General features: G+C 48.9%; 1 protein-coding gene across 1 annotated transcript in view; it reads left to right on the forward strand.

Moving 5' to 3' along the window:
- FADS2 (fatty acid desaturase 2) overlaps positions 1-22169 on the forward strand; it is a 37575-nt gene continuing 15406 nt past the window's right edge. The window contains exons 1-5 of the mRNA XM_043452301.1: positions 1-410; positions 12719-12829; positions 14323-14520; positions 14640-14741; positions 20179-20304. Coding sequence (XP_043308236.1) covers positions 204-410; positions 12719-12829; positions 14323-14520; positions 14640-14741; positions 20179-20304 — 744 coding nt within the window. The 5' untranslated portion in view covers positions 1-203. The remainder of the gene's footprint in view (positions 411-12718; positions 12830-14322; positions 14521-14639; positions 14742-20178; positions 20305-22169) is intronic.

Consider the following 22169-nt stretch of genomic DNA (forward strand, 5'->3'; position numbering starts at 1 on the left):
GGAGGGAGGGCCGGAGGGAGGGGACCGCTTCGGGGCACTTGGAAGCGGAGAGGAAAGGCAGGGATACTCCGGAGCCGAGGCGAGGAGGCTGGGGGAGGGGACGTCTTGGGAGGAGGAGGAGGAGAAGAAGACAAAAGCCGAAAGCGAGAAGGGCCCGGACCGCACTCACCTCAGTGCACTGGGCCACCCGGTCAGCAGGCAGCATGGGGAAGGGGGGGAACCAGGGCGAGGGGGCCGCCGAGCTTGAGGCGCCGATGCCTACCTTCCGCTGGGAGGAGATTCAGAAGCACAACCTGCGCACCGACAAGTGGCTGGTCATCGATCGCAAGGTCTACAACATCACCAAATGGTCCAGCCGGCACCCCGGGGGCCAGCGGGTTATCGGGCACTACGCCGGGGAAGATGCTACGGTAAGGGCCTGGGGCCTCTCCCGCCACCCTTCTCCGCTGAAGGAGGGAGGCAGGAGCCGTGGGTCTCAGGACGTCAGACAACACCTCCAGCGCCGAGTGGAGCTTGGGGGGGCCGTCCCGGTGGGAAGGAAAAGTGTCTACGGCGCTCACATCCCCCTCCGAATCCTCGTCCCGTGGCACAGCTGGGTCAGCGTGCCGTGGGGTTCGGATTTTGGAGCCCCGGAGGCAGACCCAAGCGGTGGAGATCCGTGCAGGATCTACCGCGCGCGCTCGGACCCTTGCGTCCGTTCCTTCCTCCGAGTTCAGCCGGAGCCTGGGAACTCCCCCAAACCGGGGCGCCGGGACCCTGAGACTTTGGCGCCCCCAGCGTGGAAGATGGCCGCCCCTGGGTCCCGCGGAGAGGAGCGAGAGAGGAGCCAGGTGCAGGACTCCGCGCGCGTCCCCCACTCTCCGGCCAGACAAGGGGGCGGGGAAGGAAAGCTCGTCCCCGGCCGGGGCTGGCTCCTGCTGGAACTGCAGTCTCAGAAGGTCCGCAATGGCTGCCTCGGAGACCCCGCCTGGTAGCTCCTGTTCCCACGCATTCTGAGACTACCGAGACCCCCCCCTCCTCGCCCCCACCCCCCGCAGAGGTCGGCGATCTTGAGGGGGAGGGAGGAGACGGTGCTTCAGCACCGTCTGGTGGAAACTGGTGGAAAGAAAAAGGGCTGGAGTTTGCAAAACCCAGGTGGAGAGGGGCCTTGGGACGGGACATTATAGCAGCACCAGGCTGGCAACAGATCCGGCTGCACCCGAGGTTACTCTGGGATTTCAGCTCAATGGTCCTCTGTTCTCAAATCCTGCCAAGAATGCCCTTCCTTCATCCTTCCCTGGGAGAGGTAGGGGCGCCCTAGGATCTTCCCCGAGCCAGGGCTGCCCATCTCACCCTCAACTTTACTCACCAAACCGGCAGCTCTGTGACTGCACAGCACCCCTATCGCGCCCCCTCCTCCCCCACCTGCCCCTGAACTCGGAGAGGCAGGGAGGAAAGAAAGGGACCACTCTTGGTGGCATTGAGCCGGAAGCCGAGAAGTCTGACAGCGCAGAGAACTTGGGAGAGTGACTAGGGAGGGGTCAACTTGACATAGCTCATCCCACCTGGAGGTCTGGCATGCTGAGCTGTTTGGGCTTTTGCTGTTCAAGCTCTATGGGCCTGTCAGTGAGTGGAGTTCTACATCTCCCTACCTCTTCTATCTCTTTGGGACAGGCAGAGTCAAAGGATGGGGGCAGGTCAGACAGCTATAATCTAAGCTGTTACTTGGCTCCTTGCTTTGACCAGCAGAGGGTAAGTGATAGCTTTTGGCCCCATCCCATTTTACCTGCTTGTGAACTTGGCTTAAGCCCTTGGGGCTGTGAAAGTGATCGTGACTTAAGTGGGTATAAGATTTTTAAGCACCATCAGTTTATTATTTCATTGGGACCTTTATACAACCCTGTGAGGAGGTGGCGTAAGATGAGTTCCTAAGTAAAGACTTGACTCTTGGTTGGAGTCCTGCCATGACTTCATTAATAAGTTCTGAAGGTTCCTGCCCATGGTTGAGTCTTCATTGAAAAGTTTCCTAGAAGGAAAAGTCAAAAGCCTGTGGATTGGTCTGGTGGATTGGTCTGTTTATTCCGTTGTTTTCTTTAGTTGCTCAGTTGTGTCCGACTCTTCTGCAACCCCATGCACTGTAGCCCGCCAGGCTCTTCTGTCCATGGAATTCTCCAGGCAAGAATACTGGAGTGGGTTGCCATTTGCTTCTCCAGGGGATATTCCCCACCCAGGGATCAAACCTGGGTCTCCCACATCACAGGCAGATTCTTTACTGTTTGAGCCACCAGAGAAAGGGAAGCCCATTTATTCCATAGTGTTAAATAAATATATTTTCTTAGGTGGCAAGGCATTTCATAAACTGCAAGCATTAGATAAATGCAATGGAGTGTTATTTACTGCAACATTACTAAGTCTACTCACTGTATGACTATACATATGTACTGCTCACTGTATGACAAGCTAATAGTCAAGAGACAGTTGTTGCAGCAAGGAATAAGGACCTTTTACCTAAGGCCAGCAAACTGGGAAGACAGTGGGCTCCTGCCCCAAAGATCCATCTTGCCTGAATTAAAATTCAGGATCCTTTTATACTGAAGAGGCGGGAGTAAAGTCGAACACTCTGGTTTCCATCAGCCTCGCAAGGGGATGTGTTAGTGTCTTGTTCCCTGAAGTCATTGACAGGTTTGGTCAGGAGGTTTTCTGGGAGCTAAACAAAGGTATTAATACTTTAGCTCAGTGTTCATTACCTGGGAAGCAGGGCTCCCAGAGATGAGCCGTTATGTATAATTTAAGTTTATAGGCAAACATCCCTTCAGTGATTAACTTGCAATAGACTACAGACAAGATTCTTCCATATTACGTTATCAGAGAAGTGAGTGTAAGAGTGAGGATTATGTAACAGCTGGAATGTAAAGTAAACAAGGAGGAATTTGGAGGAAACTTTTTTAAATCTGCGCCAGGTCCATTTGGTGTAGCAAGACACAGAAAGAATCTCTATGCCCAGAGCTTACTGCCTTGTGAGATAAAACTTTTGGGGCATGAAATGCATTAATCTTATTGAATAATGGTGGAGTGAGCAACTGGATTTCCTTTCTCTCTCTCTCTCTTTCTTGCTTGGGACCACAGTTGAATAAGACCACACAGGAAGTCTGGTGTCTCTGGAAAGGGGACTCCAGGGACACCAGAACAGGCTGGGAATGGAGAGACTACTTTTTGGCCATTGAACAAGTGGCTTTGCCCTTGGGCGTGGACTTCCTCAGAGTGGGAGCAGTGAGACTATTTACAGTCCTGTAAAGTTTGGGAAGAGTTGATGGGTATATAGAGGTCAGCTTCCTGGGAGCACTTGAATGCACCGTTCTGAGCCAATCTAGATGCAGTAGAATCCTCACCTGAGGCTGGCAGTCAAGGAAGCCAGATACTCTGGGGCCTCAACAGGGGATTTTCCTGTTACAGAAGAGCAAGAGCAAGCAGTTGTCATTTGGTCCTTCTGCTTTCAAGCAGAAAAAATGAAACTAAATTTTTACAGCTCACAAGGCACAATTGTACAGATCAGGCCTGAGTGAGTAGCTCTCATTGATCTTGGGTTTAAAAACCTTGCTCTCTTGGCAGCATGCCTGCTAAGTCACTTCAGTCGTGTCTGACTCTTTGTGACCCTATGGAGCCTGCCAGACTCCTCTGTCCATGGGATTCTCCAGGCAAGGATACTGTAGTGGGTTGCCATGCCCTGCTCTAGGAGATCTTCCCAACTCGGGAATCAAACCCACATCTCTTAACATCTGCACTGGGAGGTGAATTCTTTACCACTAGCGCCATCTGGGAAGCCCCTCTTGGCAAAGTGAAGTCGCTCGGTCGTGTCCGACTCTTTGCGACCCCATGGACTACCTACCAAGCTCCTCTGCCCATGGGATTTTCCAGGCAAGAGTACTGGAGTGGGCTGCCATTTCCTTCTCCAGGGGATCTTCCCAACCCAGGGATCGAACCCAGGTCTCCCCCATTGCAGACAGACGCTTTACCATCTGAGCCACCAGGGAAGCCCCTCTTGGCAACACTCAGACCACAACTCAGGATCTACCATCAGGGAGACCTCCTAGCCCATCTTCCCTTCCCTCCTCCTCTACTCCTTCCTTCCTGTTTTCACCTTGGGTTCCGTCCCCTCTAGTCCTCTGGCTCTTCTCTGGTCTTTGCCTTGCTGTGGGCAAAGGGAGCCCTTGCCTGTGTTCCAGGGCCTCTTTCCTCTTTCAGAGGCAGGGTCCCACCACTGCAGAACTTTTTTTTTTTTTTTCTATTTTTCAACTGAAGGATAGTTAATTTACAATGTTGTGTCAGTTTCAAATGTACAGCAAAGTGATTCAGTTACATACATACATACAGATTTCAGATTCTTTTTCAGAGTCTATTACAAGACATCGCATATAGCTCCCTATGCTATACAGTAATGTCCTCGTTGTTTATCTATTTTATATATAGTAGTATGTATGTGTTAATCCCAAACTCTTAATTTATCTCAAACCTCCTTCCCACCCTCCATCCAGAATTTTTCATGCTTAACAAAGACTCATCATACACTTTTGGGCTTCCCTGATGGCTCAGCAGGTAAAGAGTCTGCCTGCAATGCAGGAGGTGTGAGTTCAATCCCCAGATCAGGAAGATCCCCTGGAGGAGGAAATGCAACCCACTCCAGTATTCTTGCCTGGAAAATCCCATGGACAGAGGAACCTGGTGGGCTGCAGTCCATGGGGTAAAGAAGCACACACAACTAAGCATGCTTATATTACAGTTACTCATCACACATTTCCCCCAGCATCTCTGTAGCTCCAAGTTGGTCCTGGGCACAAAGGTGATTAATTAAAAGGTAGTGAATGCACCTGCTGGATTTGCTTCTCTCCTTTCAAACTGAGACTTGAATCTGGAACTTTTACCTCTAGACCCCAGCTGCCCCACCTCTGTGCATTGTCTCAGTGCCTTTTCTTACCCTGTCTGCATCCGTCGCCTCTGGGAACCCAGGGAAGGTGAGAAGAGGTCAAGATTCATTCCTGTTTTCACTTTCTCCTAGGCTGTTCTTGGGAAAAGGCAACAGATTGAAAATGGAATGAATCTCTGGCCTCCTCAAGTCAGGCGGCTGCAGGTTTGAAAGGCAGAGGACCTGGGTTTGAGTTCTAGCTTTAGGAATCCTGGGCAAGGCACTTAACCCTGAACTTCACTTTCCAGGTCTATGAAATGGGAAAGTTATTTATCATCAGGTTCACATTGGCTGTGGGTGAGTCATTCTTTAAATTTCAGAACACTCCACTGGTGTGCAGGGTCATTACTGTGGGGCCCTTAGCCTCCTGCACATGGGTATACAGGCTCCCAGCATGCATAATAGTTCAGTTCAGTCACTCAGTCATGTCCAACTCTTTGCAACCCCATGGACTGCAGCACACCAGGCTTCCCTGTCCATCACCAACTCCCAGAGCTTGCTCAAACTCATGTCCAGCAAGTTGGTGATACCATCCAACTGAAACCGTTTACCTCAGATTGGGACTCGAACCCCCATGGCTGGGGCTCAAACCAGCCAAAACCCATTTTGGGACTTGAACCCACGTGGCTGGAACTCAAAACCAGCCAAAACCCTGCTTGGGACTTGAAACAGCCAAAACACACAGTACCTGGCTTCAGGACATAATGAAGCTCAGGTTCTTTATGTCTCATCACAGAAAGAATTCAGTGAGAGACAAAGTGATAGGTTAAGAAGTGGATTTATTCAGATACAGAGAAAAGGGCCATCGCAAAGGGCGAACCAGCCGCAAAATTTGATGTGGTTAGTTTTTATAGGCTGCATAATTTCATATGCTAATGAGAGTGGGAGGATTATTCCAGCTATTTTGGGGAAGGGGTGGAGATTTCCAGGATTTGGGCCACTGCCCACTCCTTGGACTTCCAACAGTGCTGTGGAACTATCATGGCACCTCTGGGTGTGTCATTTCACTTGAGGATTGAGGATTAAGATCTAGTCTTGCCTGCCACTTTGGTCCCATTGGATTCTAATTGGTTTATGTTGTGTCCTTGGGTTATAACATTCTTTTAAAAGTTGTGCCCTGACCCTTTCCCTCCTGTTACACAACCATCTCCTCCTCTGTCGTCCCTGTCTCCTCCTCCCTTTAGTCTTTCTCAGGTCAGGGTCTTTCCCAATGAGTCAGCTCCTCCCATCAGGTGGCCAAAGTATTAGAGTTTCAGCTTTAGCATCAGGCCTTCCAATGAATATTCAGAACTGATTTCCTTTAGACTTGACTGGTGTGATCTCCTTGCAGTCCAAGGGACTCTCAAGAGTCTTCTCCAACACCACAGTTCAAAAACATCAATTTTTCGGCGCTCAGTTTTCTTTATGGTCCAACTCACATCCATACACGACTACTAGAAAAACCATAGCTTTGACTAGATGGACCTTTGTTGGTAAAGTAATGTATCTGCTTTTAAATTTGCTGTCTAGGTTTGTCATGGGCTTCCCTCATGGCTCAGTTGGTAAAGAGAATCTGCCTGCAATGTGGGAGACCTGGGTTTGATGCCTGGGTTGGGAAGATCCCCTGAAGAAGGGAAAGGCTACCCAGTCCAGTATTCTGGCCTGGAGAATCCCGTGGACTGTATAGCCCATGGGGTCGCAAAGAGTCAGACACTAATGAATGACTTTCACTGCACTACTTCTACTACTAGGTTTGCCATAGCTTTTCTTCCAAGAAGCAAGTGTCTTTTCATTTCATGGCTGCAGTCACCAACTACGCTGATTTTGGAGCCCCAAGAAAATAAAGTCTGTCACTCTTTCCATTGTTTCCCCATCTATTTGCTCTTTCACTTTCATCAAGAGGCTCTTTAGTTCCTGTTCGCTTTCTGACATAAGAGTGGTGTCATTTGCATATCTGAGGTTATTGATATTTCTCCCAGCAATCTTGAGTCTAGCTTGTGCTTCATCCAGCCCAGCATTTTGCATGATGTACTCTGCATATAAGTTGAATAAGCAAGATGACAACATACAGCCTTGATGTACTCCTTTCCCAATTTAGAACCAGTCCTCATAGTAGGGAGTTCAGTAAACCAGAAAAGAACAAGCAGGAAGCAGAGGAAACTTGGTGACCTCTTTGCTGCCAAAGGTAAAAGATATTTACATGAAATCCCTCTGGTGTTTGTGCCTGGAGGGCAGCTCCACCCCCTCAGCTAGATCTTTGTCAGAGCAGTCCACTTCCTGCTGGCTGCAGCCTTCCGAAGGTCGTGTACCCAGCCCCAGCATTGCTGGTATGTTCTGCATTTTACTGAGATGTGTTTCCTTACTGTAATCCCTTCATGCCTGGGTTGCCTGTGCCTGGCATCAGCAGGGACCCTCTCGTCAAGAGCCCTCTGCCCCCTACCCCCACCCCAGCCTCCATTGCTTCTTTCCCTTGGAGGGGACGTGGCACAGGGGCTTCCCACCCTGCCCTCATCCTGCTTAAATCTCCCCACTGTGGAAAGGAAGTCAGCATCCTTGGATCCAGCTGAGAATAAAGGGTCCCTCCTCTGCATCTCGCTCTGTAACCCCTTGTTCTGCAGAGTCCCTGTGCCTGGGGCCACCCTGAGTTTGCTTCTCCTGAGCTTCCCCAGTTCCTGGCCATGTGCCCAGATAAGGGAAGCTGGATTAGAGATTCATCTTGCTCTGCAGAGCTGGGAGGCTTCCCAGAATCCGCCTGCCAGTGCAAGAGACATAAGAGACGCAGGTTCAAGATCTGAGTCTGGAAGATCCCCCGGAGTAGGAAATGGCAACCCACTCCAGTACTCTTGCCTGGAAAAAAAATCCCATGGACAGAAGAAGAGCCTGGCGGGCTATAATCTATAGTCTTGCAAAGAGTCAGACACCACTGAGCACACACACACACAGCACGCCGCAGAGGTGGACACAGTCAGAAATAAGCCGTGACACCTGATGGTCAGTGCAGGAGGAGCTGTGAGTTCTCTTCAGCGCGTGAGGGCTGGGCAGGGAGGATCTCTTCATGCAGAAAGGGCTGGCATGGGAACTGGGAGATGGTGGAAGTAGGAACTGGTGAAGATCTTGCCTTGGGGAATCTGGGTGTTTTGGTCCTTTATCTACAGCCTAACCTCCCTAGCATCTAATACACACGTCTACCCTCCTGGGGGTGGGTCTGCCTCCCCTGCTCCCCAACCGCTGGCCACTCCCTCCCCTTCACCTGCGTCCCTGGCCTTCCTGTAAAGTCTTTGGTTGCAATCTCCCTGCCAGAGAAGGATAAAGCCTGCTTCCAGTTCTTGTTCCAAAGTCAACATTTGGATTGGTCTGTACTATCTTGCCCCTTGGCCTACCTTGTGTCAGCCAGATGCTTTAACCAAGCAGATGCTGGGAGCCCCCTGCAACCTTGTGAGGCGCACCTGTGACACTTGTAAGGGGGATACACAAAAAGTGGTCCACTTTCAGGAGGAGGAAGTTCATTTTGATCGAGGCCTTTGTATGAACAGGGCTTCCCTGGTGGCTCAGATGGTTAAGAATCTGCCTGCAATGCAGGAGATCCAGGTTCAATCCTTGGGTCAGGAAGATTGCCTGGAGGAGGAAATGGCAACCCGCTCCAGTATTCTTGCTCATGGATAGAGGAGCCTGGCAGGCTACAGTCCATGGGGTCACAAATAGTTGGACACCACTGAGCAGCTATCACTTTCACTTTTGTGTGAAAAGCAGAAAAGTCTAGAGTTAGGTGCACCTGGAGCGTGACCCATTGGCTTCACCTCCATCAGTCTCTTTTCTCTTCTCTAAACTAGGAACTGCAGCACAAGTAAAGATTCATGGGTACACAAAATCCATGGTTCAGTGGCTGACCTGCATAATCTCAGCCACCAAGAAGGCAATGATATTCTGGAAGCACAAGAGGTGCAAAATGGCTGAAGAGTGGAAAAGTCTGCTGAGCTGAGAGGGTACACAGCTGTGGGATCCTGTAAACCCCACATCATTGGAACATCGCCGTTGGTACTGAGGTTATTGCATTGAACGAGACAGGCTTGGCCCTTCGGTGGAGCTTATGTTCTAGTTGGGGAAACAGGCAATAAAGAAGTGAGCATGTAATATAACTTGTGGTTTTTGATAACGGTTATGAAGAAGGTAAAGCAGGGTGATGTCCTAGAAAGCATGGGACTAGGGCGTGGTTCTTTCAGATGGGGTGGTAAGTTGGGACAAGCCAGCCCTGAGATGCTGAGGAAGCAGGTCGCCAGGCAGAAGAGCGTGGTAACCAGCTTGGCAGGTTCCCAGGTAGTTTCCACCAGGCCTGCTCAGAAAGCTGCTGCATCTGCCGTAGACAGTGAGACAATTAACAGAGCTTGGCTTTCTCAACCTATGTGAGGCTTGTGGGGACGTGGTCCCTGGGTCGGGTGAACCTGGAGTTGACCCTGAGGGTTTCCCTGGTGGCTCAGTGGCTAAGAATCCACCTGCCAGTGCAGAAGATTTGGGTTCGATCCCTGGGTCAGGAAGATCCCCTGGAGAAAGAAATGGCACCCCCCTCCAGTATTCTTGCCTGGGGAATCCCATGGACAGAGGAGCCTGTCAGGCTGCAGTCCACGGGGTCCCAAAAGGGTCAGACATGACTGAGCGACTAAACAACAATGCCACTTGAATGAATGTCACCTTCCCGGGCTCCAGTGCCTTGATCTGTAAAGTGGGGCTTGAGGCTTCAGGGAGGTAATGGAGACCACTTTCCTTTCTCCCCACCTGGCACGTTGTGGCCATTCTCTCCCTTGGCCTCTGGAGATGGCCCAGGGGTGGCCTCGGTCAGGACAGGAGTCTTATCTGCTCCACCAGATTCCTCAATCCAGGCAGAGGCTGGGAGATGTGACCTGGACCTGGTTGGGGGAGGCCATGGGCGCTGGGTGAGAGGCGATGGCCTGGCAGAGTAGAGATTGTTTCATTATTATCAGCCGTTGTTCGTCAGGAAACTGCCATACCGAGAACTTCCCCTTTTTTCAAAAGCTGTGGTGTCATTCGAGGTGAAGCAGTGACAGGGCCTGAGGGTCAGCTCTGACTTTGGAAGGCTGTGCTCACTGCAGGCCAGCTCACCAGTGGCTCAGTGGTAAAGCATCTGCCTGCAATGCAGGAGCCGCCTGGGATGCAGGTTCGGTCCCTGGGGTGGGAAGATCCCTGGAGGAGGGCATGGCAACCCACTCCAGTATTCTTGCTTGGGAAATCCCATGACAGAGGAGCCTGGGGGCTACAGTCCATGGGGTCACAAAGAGTCGGGCCCGACTGAAGCGACTTAGCACGCCCGCATGCTCACTGCCTTACCACCAAGGCCACATGCAGAGGAGATGGAGGCAGGGATGGGGCGGAGGTACCTGCTGGCCCAGAGCAGACCCCAGGCTCCTCACTGCCTGATCTGGGCCCCTGCAATAGCAGCCCATCTCTTCTCTGAAGGGGTACTTGCTCAGATCCTCTGCTACCATCCCTTTTGGTTCAGCAAGGTAGGGGTGCAGACATTTTTAAAAGACTCCGGGCCCAGTTTTCTTCTGTACAAAGTGTTGCTTTGTCAGTCTGTTCTAGACACAAATAGAATAAAGACCAGGCAGAAGGGCCTGATGCCAGGAAACGGAAGAAGACTGGCAATTACCCTTGTGAGATACTTGGGCACGGGGGCTGAACACACTTTTATGAGTTGTCAGCATCTTCCTCATTTCTTCCTTTCCTTGTTTTTTCTTAAGTTATGAAAATTTCCAAATATACAAAAAAGTTGAAAGAATTGGACACTTGTGTATCCTTAACCAAGATTCACTAATCTCAACATTTTGCCACATTTCATATTCCTCTTTATGCATATATGCATTGTTTTTTGCTGAATCGTATGAAAATAATATGAAAATAAACTGCATCATTATTATGCCATTTCAGCATCCTCTAAGAACAGGGACATTCTCTAACAGGATCTCAATACTTTGGTTACATTTAATAAAATTAATACTGATTCTTTATTAATTTTTAATATTATTTATTTATGACTGTGCTGGGTCTTTGTTGCTGCTTGCCAGCTTTTCTCTAGTTTCGAGGTGTAGGCTTCTCATTGCAGTGGTTTCTTTTGTTGTAGAGCAAGCTCTAGGGCCTGTGGGCTTAGTTGCCCAGCAACATATGGAATCTTCCCAGGCCAGGGATCAAACCCTTGTCCCCTGCACTGGCAGGCATATTCTTAACCTCTGGACCATGAGGGAAGTTCAATAGTGATTCTTTTAATATGACCAGCTATCTTGTCCATATTCCAAATTTCTCATTCAACCCCAGAATGTCTTGGAGAACTGCTGGGTTCCCCCCATCCCAAACAGGAGCCTTTCAAATCAAATACTGCAGTTTTTATAGTCTTTTGTTATACCTTTTTCTGTCTCTTTTAATCTATGGCCCCTCGTCCCCCACACCTCCTACACACACACAGACATCCTCACTTTTCTACAACTGCATTGATTTTTCCAATTGTTTCTCATAGTGTCATTTGATTTGTTCTTCTCTCCAAGCAAAGTCTCAAAACTTGATTTTTTAAAATTTTAAGTTGAAATACAGTTGATGTCCAGTATTATGTTGGCTTCCCAGGTGGCTCAATGGTAAATAATCTGCTTGCCACTGCAGGAGATGCATGAGATGAAGGAGACCTGGGTTTGATCCCTGGGTCAGGAAGATTCCCTGGAGGAGGGCATGGCAACTCACTCCAGTATTCTTGCCTGGAGAATCCCATGGACAGAGGAGCCTGGTGGGCTACAGTCCCAGGGGTCGCAAAGAGTTGGACATGACTTACTGACTATGCAGGCACACACAGTATTATGTTAGTTTCAGGTGCACCTTGAAGCTTAGTTTGATGCAAGGTGAACACTGTTTATCACTGTGACCTCACACTGCTTACTATGGGGGTCGGGGACTCTATTGTCAGCTCATCTCTAAGAGAAATGCTATATTTGTTTTATGTAACATACATGTATAGGAAAAAAACTGGAGAAAAAAATCCTGATATATTAGCAGTGGTAGTCATTCTCTGAGTGGTATTAATTTTCCTCTTTATTCTTCTGTACATTTTGTGAATTTGCCAAAATTATCCCCATTGCTTAATAATTGGAAAAAAAGATGAAAAGACACAGCATTCATTCTTTTCATTTTAAAAGCAATGCAGCAGTATTAGAGAGTTTGGAAAGTAACGCAGATAAAGCAAGGCCCGATGCCACAGGCTTAACATATAACAGTTTAGAGATCTACATAAAAAAGCTTTCATAATCTTCATAATTATTTTCATACCTTTTCAAAATATGAAAGAGCTCTTCCCACCAATGCGTTTATGTAATCGTGTATCTGTTTTGGGTATAGCATCATCTAAGCATATTTTTCATACCTGTGGTAAGCTCCAGGCTTGTTCTTTGTTGACAGACATATGTGCTTCATGGTGGGTGGCAGTGTAGCCCTCGGAGAATTTGGTTCCCAGCCCTGCCCAGCCCGCATCCCTGGAGGGGGGCACATTTTTTGGTAAACATCCTTGGTGAGCTCAGCAGCCCCTCATCACAGTGCGGCTGCAAGTGGCATCGCCATGCGAATCCGGCGCCGAGGGACCTGCCAGGAGGAGGCTCAGAGAACACTTGGGGTCGGATCATGGATGCCCCGTTTGGTGTCCTGCTGTCCTAGTGGCACAGAGCTTCTGCTGGCAAGCCCTGCCCTCCCTGGGGTGGAGGCGCTGGCCGGAGCCGGGGTAGAGATACTCACCACCTGCCCCCTGCTCTCCAGGACGCCTTCCTGGCCTTCCACCGCAACCTTGATTTTGTGCGCAAGTTCATGAAGCCCCTGTTGATTGGCGAGCTGGCCCCTGAGGAGCCCAGCCAGGACCACGGCAAGAATGTGAGTCTGACCAGATGAGGAAGGAGGGGAGGGCTGGGGTGGCGGGGAGGGGATCACCCCAAAATGGTGAGTGTAGGGTACGGGGTAGGAGCCTTTGTGCCTGTCCAGGGAGAACCACTGCTCGTCACCTGGGGTCAGGGAGGACTCCCCTGGCCCTGGTGAGCCCGCCTCCTCCTGTGCCAGCTTAGGCTTGCCCCCCACCCCCGCCCTTGGAGTAATTCATTCCTAGCCTCTCTACCTCTGGGGCCTCAGTGGTGCCAGGCTGGGCACAGAGGGTTTCTCTCTTCCCCAGTCACTTGCCCTTATATCTGGGCTTTCTTCCCCCTCATGCCCTACCCCTGCCTCCTAGCTTCCCTCTTTCTCCCAGTGATACCCTCTTTCCCACACCCACCCTTGACTCTGCTTCCCATGTGCCCAGCGCACTGAGCCCTCTCCTGTCTGATAGAGTGTTCAGAACAAGGGGTGCATGTCAGGTAGTGGAAAACATAAGCTTCTTTATCATTTAATTTAGTTCATGTATTTGGCCACACCACATGTGGGATCTTAAGTCCTCTGACCAGGGATCGAACCAACATCCCCAGCAGTGGAAGCATGGTCTTAATAAGTGGATCTCCAGGGAAGTCCTTAAACTTTTAAAAAAAGAAAAAAATGGTGTAAAAAATAGACATAATAAAATTTACCATTTTAACCTTTCTTAAATAAAATATTTATTTTAAATATTTATTTTATTTTGGCTGTGCTGGGCAGCTTGCAAGTATCTCACTTCCTTTACCAGAGATTGAATCGGGGCCCTTAACAGTGAAAGGGTGGAATCCCAACCACTAGGCAACCAGGGAATTCCCCATTTTAACTCTCTGGAAATACACAGTTCAGTGGCTTTGAGTACATTCACACTGTTGTGCAACCATCGCCACCATCTGTCTCTAGAACTTTGTCATCACCCCACACTGAGATTCTGTTTCCAATAAACATTAACTACCCATCTGTCCCTCCCAACAGCTCCTGGTAAACACTATTCTTTCCATTGAAGAATCTCTTCTAGATACCTCATAGAAGGGGACTCATAAGTATTTGTCTCTTCATGTCTGGCTTAATCTCACTTGGCTTAATGTCTTCAGGGTTTGCTCATTAGCAGCATGTGTCATCATTTCCCTCCCTTTTGAAGGCTGTGTAATATTCCATTGTATGTATGCACCACATTTTATTCAGCCCTTCCTCCATTAATAGAATTTGGGTTGTTTCTGTCTTTGGCCTATCTTGAATAATGCTGCTACACGAAATGGACAGCATTTTGAGTGAAATCCTTTCTCTGCCACTGAACTGGCTGTGGACAAACACATAATTCCAAGGCTGTGCCAGGTCCAGGCAGGTACAGAGCAACAGCAGCCGTTATAGTGCTTAGCAACTGGGCTCCTCTGGGGCTTGGGTGTGTGGATTGGTGCCCCCCTGGAGCGGCTGGGCAGTTGACTCCTTCCTGTGCTCTGGCTCAACAGTCCCAGATCACCGAGGACTTCCGGGCCCTGAGGAAGACCGCTGAGGACATGAACCTGTTCAAGAGCAACCAGCTCTTCTTCCTTCTCCACCTGGCCCACATCATCGCCATGGAGAGCATCGCCTGGTTCACTATCTTCTACTTTGGCAACGGCTGGATTCCAACCATCATTACGGCCTTCGTCCTTGCTACCTCTCAGGTGAGGCGTGACATCCTCACCTGTCACTTGAAGCCCCCGCCCCCTGCCTCCCCCAGCTGGCAGAGGCCTGGTGCCTAGGCGCCAATGCTCTGAAAGCCTCCGTGGCCCTCTCTTCCCAGGCCCAGGCTGGATGGCTGCAACACGATTACGGCCACCTCTCTGTTTACAAGAAGTCCATGTGGAACCACATCGTTCACAAGTTCATCATCGGTCACTTAAAGGTAAATGTTGGCCACCCTGGGCATCCATTCCATCAGTTAGTGGTGGGCACACTGCCATCTCGCTTCCCTTGGACCAGGTCACCACTCTGGTCAGTGTCCTGGGTGAGCTGCAGGACCTGCCAACCCTCTGCTTCTCTGAGCTTCTAAGACCTGTCTCCTAACCACACTAGACACACAAAACTAGGGTAGTGGTTGTGCAAACAGGCACATGCTTCTTAGTTGATTACATTTGTTCCTTACCTAAGGACTTACTGATAAATCCCTTTCAGTTTGGAGCCAGTAAAGAAGCAGTCTCTCTCGCTCTTTTTTTTTTTTAATTAAAGCAGAATTGGTTTATGATGTTCTGTTAATTTCTTCTGTACAGCAAAGTGATTTAGTTATATGTGGGCTTCCTTGGTGGGCTTCCCTGGTGGCACTAGCTGTAAAGAATCCGCCTGCCGATGCAGGAGATGTAAGAGACGAGGGTTCAATCCCTGGTTCAGGAAGATCCCCTGAAGAAGGAAAAGGGAACCCACTCCAGCATTCTTGCTTGGAGAATGTCCTGGACAGAAGGAGGAGCCTGGCGGGCTACAGTCCATAGGGTCGCAAAGAGTCGGGCATGACTGAGCAACTTAGCACGCAAGCATGTATACATTCCTGCATCCCTTTTTCATATTCTTTTCCATTATGGATAATGAATACAGTTCCCTGTGCTACACAGTAGGTCCTTGCTGTTTATTCATTCCATATATAATAGCTTGCATCTGAAGAAACAATCTCTGTTGATACATCGGTATGCTCCCTCCATCAGGTGATGTTTTATATCTGAGACCTCATGTTTCTCTTAAGTCTTTAGATAAGGGACTTCAAACAGTGTACTGAGCCAAAGGGCAGGAGTTGTGTAAAACCCAGAAGGGCAGGTAGCTGTCTCATCACCCTACAGATCAGGAGGCAGACCTGCAACAGCCTTGTAGCTTGGCAAGTTTGTACAAAGACGAACTGGACTTGCCAGCAACCTTGTGTTCATGTGATAGGCATTATCTCTTTGGTTTTGGAAATAAGTCCTTGCCAAGTCTCCCTTTGAAACAGATTCTCATGCTCCTGCCCAGCACTACCCTAGCAGCATCTAGCTGCAAAGACTCCTGTCCTTCCCTACCTTGGCTTGGGAAAAGCTACGTGTCTGGGTTAAATGGCAACCCCTGTGACCCAACAACATCCAGTCTTTCACTTGTCCGCTCAGGGTCTGGTTGGGAGTGAATTACCACTGAACTGGTAACCAGTTTCTTAGTAAGCAGTTTGCCTGGCCCTGAGCCTGGAGCTGTCTGAGAATCTGGTTTCTTTCCAGAACTTCAGGGGTGAAGGATGCACATAGTAGAGCGCTTTGTTTCATTTTATTCCCTTTTCTGTTGGAGAAAACCCTCCTCAGTGTTGAGATTAACATTTCACTCCAGACCCAGGTTATCCCTACACACTTAACAAAGATGAACTTTGTCCTGTTTCCAGATTCTGGGTGGGAGCCGGGAGGGCCTGTCCCTCCTGATGTCTGTGTAACCTTGAAGGGCTCTGGGACACAGCTCTTCTGTCAGAAGATGAAGTCGGGACAGGGGACTGGCCTTCTTGTAGAACGTTGATTTGTGAAATCTGGAGTGATGGGGTACTCAGGCTGGGAGGTTCTAGGAGGTCAGGGCCCTGGGTTCTGCTGATGGCTTGCTAGCTCCCTGCTAGCTGTGTCCTGCGTGCTGTGTCCAAGCCAGTGGCTTAACCAGGCAGCTCAGTCAGGGGTGCCCCAGAGCAAGGAGCATCCTGGCTTTCATGGCATCGCTCTGGCACGTGGTGGGCACATGGTCCTATTATAGTCTTCAAGGACCCCACCAACTTGGACGTCTTAGCTCAGCCCACTGAGGGCCCTGAACGGGGTGCCGGGAGCTTCAGGATGCTGGGACCCGCTTCTTAATGCCAGCCCACGCTGCCGTGGGATTCCGGCGGGGGGGGGGGGGGGGGGGGGGGGGGGGGGGGGGGGGGGGGGGGTCCACCTCCCAAATACGCCTTTTCCTTTGGTCCCCATCACTTCCGGTGGCCATTTCTCCGCATGTCACTTCCGGTGGCCATTTTTTCCTGGGGTTAACCTTGTACAGACATGGTTCTGTGAGGGTGAGCGTCTATTTGGCATTGCGCTCAGGATAAAATGCAAACCGCCAGGCCTGGCACCATCTAGACTGCATCTGGAAATGGAAATCTTTGGAACCCACAAGTCTTTCCTCAGCCTTATCTGGGGTCACCAGGGCTGGGACTAGGGTGAGGCAAGTGAGCACACAAGTGTGTCCCAGGAACGCAAAATTCAAGCGATGACAAAAAGAATCAGGAGTGAAATAAGTAGCATTTTAATGCAATATTTTAAAAGCTTTTGATTGGGTATAATCTGATTAACAATGTTGTGATAGTTTCAGGTGGATAGCAAAGGGACTCAGCCATACATATACATGTATCCATTCTTCCCCAAAGTTCCCCTCCTATCCAGGCTGCCATGCAATTTTTTTTTGTTTGTTTAAGTAAAATTAATGCAAAAAAAAAAAATCCACAATAAACAAAATACCAACATTTTAAATAAATATTAGGACTTTGAGACTTATTGGAATATGAAACCGAAGGACAACTTGTATCTTACATACATGTTTTTATGTGTTCTCTCTCTTTTTTTTTTTTTAAACTGGTTGAATTTTGTTCACCAGAGAATTAAAGTAGTTGAAAGCTACTTAAAATTTGGAAAGGTGGTATATAAAAAGCCCCAAGACGAAGTTTAAGTTTATTATTTATACTGAAACCAAATTTATTATTATTTTACTTCAACTTAATTTAATTAAAAATTACTTGACTGTCGCTTGGTTGAGAGAGATCGTCAAACTCGGCAGTTCTCTCAATTCAAAACAAGATGAGCAAAAGGGTGACAGATTTTTGAAAATATTGTTAACGAGGCTCTACTATGGCTCTGCCCACCCCTGCTGGCGCCAACCAAGGAGGCTTTCTCTCCGCTTCTGTGACAGCTCACGCTCCCCTTCCCCCAAGGCCGTCACTCGGCCTCTGTCAGAAAAGGGACCCTCACTATGTCTGCCCCCTCCTACCCAGTATGCTGCCCAAGGACAGACCTTCTGAGTGGCCTCCCAAAACTTTTACAGCTCTGTCAGCACATTCCAGTGTGGAGTGAGACCCACCCAACCCCAGTGTGGGGTGAAGCACCCCGGTGTGGAGTGAGGCCCCCTACCCATGTGGAGTGAGGGCCCCCTACCCCAGTGTGGAGGGAGGCCCTACTCTCCCTTGGTAGACAAGGGCTGGCCTCCTTCCCTGCTCCATCCCCGGGACAGGCATTATTGAATCTTGGCTCCAAGGCAGGCAGGGCTGCCCTGTCCCAGGAATGGTATGTAAAGTTGGGCCTAGTGAAGAAGAATGGAAGAGAATCAGCAGAGAAGAGCACCATCAAAAGCTACTTCATCATTACACCCCATGCCAAGTTCGGGGGTGGCCCCACCTTGCCACATCTCATCCTTAAGGTGCTCACAGCCCATCTTTCTTTCCTCCAGTTATTCATTCAACAAACATCTCTTGGTTGGTGGATTCTAAACCGCATGTTTCACATACCTTGCTCCTTAATTCCTTTGTACCATGGACTCCATTGTGCTTTTCCCGGGAACTTGGCTCCTTTTGGCTAGAAAGACCAATGTATCGTCTCATTTCCCAATCCTCTAAGCTCTCATTTGCTGTTATTTTTTATTTTTGCTCTGTTGGGTTTGGAGGCCCAGGGACCTGAGGTCATTGCAAAGGCCACAGCTGCTCAGAGCTGTTCCCGCCCATGGCCCTTAGGGTCCAGGGACTGCGTTTGTACCCAAACATCTTCCAAGTAAAATGTTTGTTTTTGCAATTAGGCCTTTTTGTAGATGGCCAAACCCTAGGCCAAAGCATTGATTGATCCAGCAGCTGCTCACCCATGAAACCCTCAGGCTGACAAGTCAGAGGAGTTTTGTTTCCTTCTTTGTATGACTGGGTGACTCCATAGAGGGACATGCCCTCAAAATACATCTGGAGTTGGAGCTGGTGAGACAGAAATTCGTGGCCTTGAAAGAAATACTCATGTAATGCGTTTTGTCTCCTAGAGTTGTAATTTTATTATGATTTTTATTATAATTTTTTGTTATTTTTGGCCACATTGTGCGGCATGTGGGATCTTAGTTCCCTGACCAGGAACTGAAGCTGGCCCTCGGTGGTAAAAGCTTGGAACTCTAATCCCTGGACTGCCAGGGAGTTACCTGGGATTATCATTTGCCTGTTGGAGCCAGAAAGCTCTTACCTGCTTGTGTTGGTGATTGTTTATTAAGCTCAAGCCTTTTGGACATGGTGTGACTCACCCACATGACTCAGTGGTCACCTCTCAGTGCAGTGGCCCCTCTGGCTGTGGGGCTGTCTCTTGCCAGTTACTCTCTGGGCCCTCTGAGAGCAGGAGCCATTTATGGTCTTCATTTTTTTTTTTAAGCTTTCTTGATCTAATTCACAAGCTCTACAGTTTGCCCATTTACGTGTGCAAGTCCATGACTTGTAGTATATTCACAGATTTATGCACCCTCCATCAAAATCAGTTTTGGAACATCTTCATCACCCCTAAAGGAAACCCCACACCACTTAGCCATCTCTTCCAAACCCCTCATCCCAACCCTGGAACTGGGTAAGCACTCATCTTTCTGTCCATGGATTTCCCCCATGCTGGACATTTCATGTAAATGGAATCGCAGGACATTGTAAATAGACTCCTTTGAGGCTGGTTTCTTTCACTTAGCATCGTACTTTTCAGGTTCATCCATACTGTAGTGCGTGTCAGTACGTCACACCTTTTCATGGCATGGCCAAAAAGATTCCATTTGGATCTGCCACATAGTGTTTATCCCTTCATCAGAGCATGAGCTTTGGTTATTTTAAATAATGCTGCTGGGAATGTTTGTGTACAAGTTTTTGTGTGGCCATGTTTTCGTTTCTTTTCGGTACACATACCTAAGGGCACAGTGCTGGGTCCATATGGTAAGGGACCACTTCTTACTGTTCCCCAAGTGGAAGTGTTCCCCTCTGCACAACAGGCGTGCATGAGAGACAAGCAGAGGATGAGGGCTGTTAGCCTCCCCCCTGGGACTGGTGGACAGCTGAGGCCCCCCAACGTGTGCTGAAGTGCTTGCCTCTCCATCCATCACCAGCACCATCTTATGATCAGGGTGGAGGGGTGGAGTAAATCGGCTCCTTGCAGAAGTCCTGGCCAAGGGGCTGCCCAGCACTCTGGACTCAGCACTGGCAGAGTCAATTTCTGACTTTAGGGACCTGAGTATCGGACCTGCTAGGATCTGGTCCCAAGACGTGCGGGTCCTGGGCCCCCCCGCCCCCACTACCAGGATTGCTCTGCTCATCGCTATTCCTCCCCTGACAGGGTGCCTCTGCCAACTGGTGGAACCACCGCCACTTCCAGCACCATGCCAAACCCAACATCTTCCATAAGGATCCCGATGTGAACATGCTGCACGTGTTTGTCCTGGGTGAATGGCAGCCCATCGAGGTACGATGAAGGGGCCAGGGTGGCCACGGGACTGTTTGGCTTGCGCAGGAATCAGGGGAGGGACCGTAGGGTGGAGAGTCAGACAGACACCTCTGTGTCTGATATTTACACAGAAACCTTTCCTGGACACCTTGAATCATTCCAGCTGGAATTTCTATGGAATGGCCTCCTAAAAAACAAAGGCAGCTCCTTATCAGAGTGTTAGATACCTCCTTGACACCCATGGGCTGGGGAAGAGCATTTCCTAGCTTGTTCCTTACAGTTTGGCAGGAAGGCACAACTCCAAAGCTCATGCTTGGTTCCCAAAGACCAGCTCCAGGAAACCTTACTTGGAGAGTCACAGTCCCCGATGCTGGAGGGACCTCCACAGGGTCTGGTTCCACCTGCTTCACCACAGATGCCAAGTGAAGCTCAGCAGGAGGAGGGCATGTGGTCAGGGTTACATCGTTTAGTGGCCATTCTAGGATGAGGCCCCAGATCTGACAACTGAGCCATTTCCTTCCACTACATCACACTGCCTTGTCTTTATTTTATTTATTTAATTAACTAATTTAATATATTTTTTTAATGTGGGCCATTTTTACAGTCTTTATTTGTTAGAATATCGTTTCTGTTTTTTTTATGTTTTGGTTTTTTGGCCACAAAGCATCTGAAATCTTAGCTCCTAGACCAGGGATCGAAACTTCACCCCCTACACTGGAAGGCAAAGTCTTTTTTTTTTTTTTTTTAATTTTTGGTTGTGTTGGGTCTTTGTTGGTGCACACTGGTTTTCTCTAGTTCTGGTGATGGGGGCTTACTCTCTCTCTAGTTGTGGTACAAGGACTTCTCAATGTGGTGGCTCCTATTGTTATGGAGCATGGGCTGTAGAACGTGGGCTTCAGTAGTTACAGCACATGGGCACAGTAGTTTTAGCATGTGGGCTTAGTTGCTCCATGGCATGTGGGTCCCTTTCCAGACCAGGGATCAAACCCATGTCCCTTGCATTGGCAGGTAGGTAGGTTCCCAACCCCTGGACACCAGGAAAGTCCCTGCCTTGGTTTTATATTAGTTTTTTATTATAAGTATAGACATACCTGTTGTAAGCATTTAAATAGTAACAGTAATTGACCAGACTGAGAAGCAAGTCGCCTGTTATCTCTCCCATCCCTGCTGTGCCCCCAGTTGTCATGCCCCTGACACTGTTGACCACTGTTGGTGTCAACATTGGTGACCACTGTTGACAGCAGTCTCTAATCCTTCCAGGTATTTTCTATGTGTGAAGAAACATAGACACACATATCTTTTTTAAAAACAAAAATTCAAACTTAGATAGTTTTCCTGCAACTGGCTTCTTCACCAAACGTGGGCCTCTTTGCTGGAGTCCAAGTGCATTAGCCTCCATCTGGGGCTGTCCAGTGCTGAGTCTTTGAATAAAGCCATGCCCAATGCTTTTAAAGGATTTAAAGACTCTTCCTCATTTAATTTTTTTTTTTAAGTAGAGCTTCTAGGTGAAAAAAAAAAAATGTTATAGAAGCTTTACTTTTCTGAAATACACTGATGATGTAAACCAAAGTTTAGAAGATCCCTGTTGCTTTTATGTAGATCTTAAGTGTGACCAAACTGTGCACAGATAAGCCTGATAAGCATTTGCCAAGAGAGGCACTTTTACCCTCCATAAGGAGCAGTGTCTTGAACTGGTTGTATTCCGAGCAGTGTTGGCATCCAAGACTTCAAAGAGGAAGAGGAGGGAGACTGTTTCCTCAACTCTGGTTGGTACCCTACTCCTCCCGTCTCATATCTACCCAACAGAATATTTGAGCAGAAACATAAGTTTTCTGTGACATTATCAGTTCAGAGGAAATTAGCCAAAATTTGGCTCTTTGGAT

Source organism: Cervus canadensis, chromosome 29 (genome assembly GCF_019320065.1).
Source record: "Cervus canadensis isolate Bull #8, Minnesota chromosome 29, ASM1932006v1, whole genome shotgun sequence".
NCBI lineage: Eukaryota > Metazoa > Chordata > Mammalia > Artiodactyla > Cervidae > Cervus > Cervus canadensis.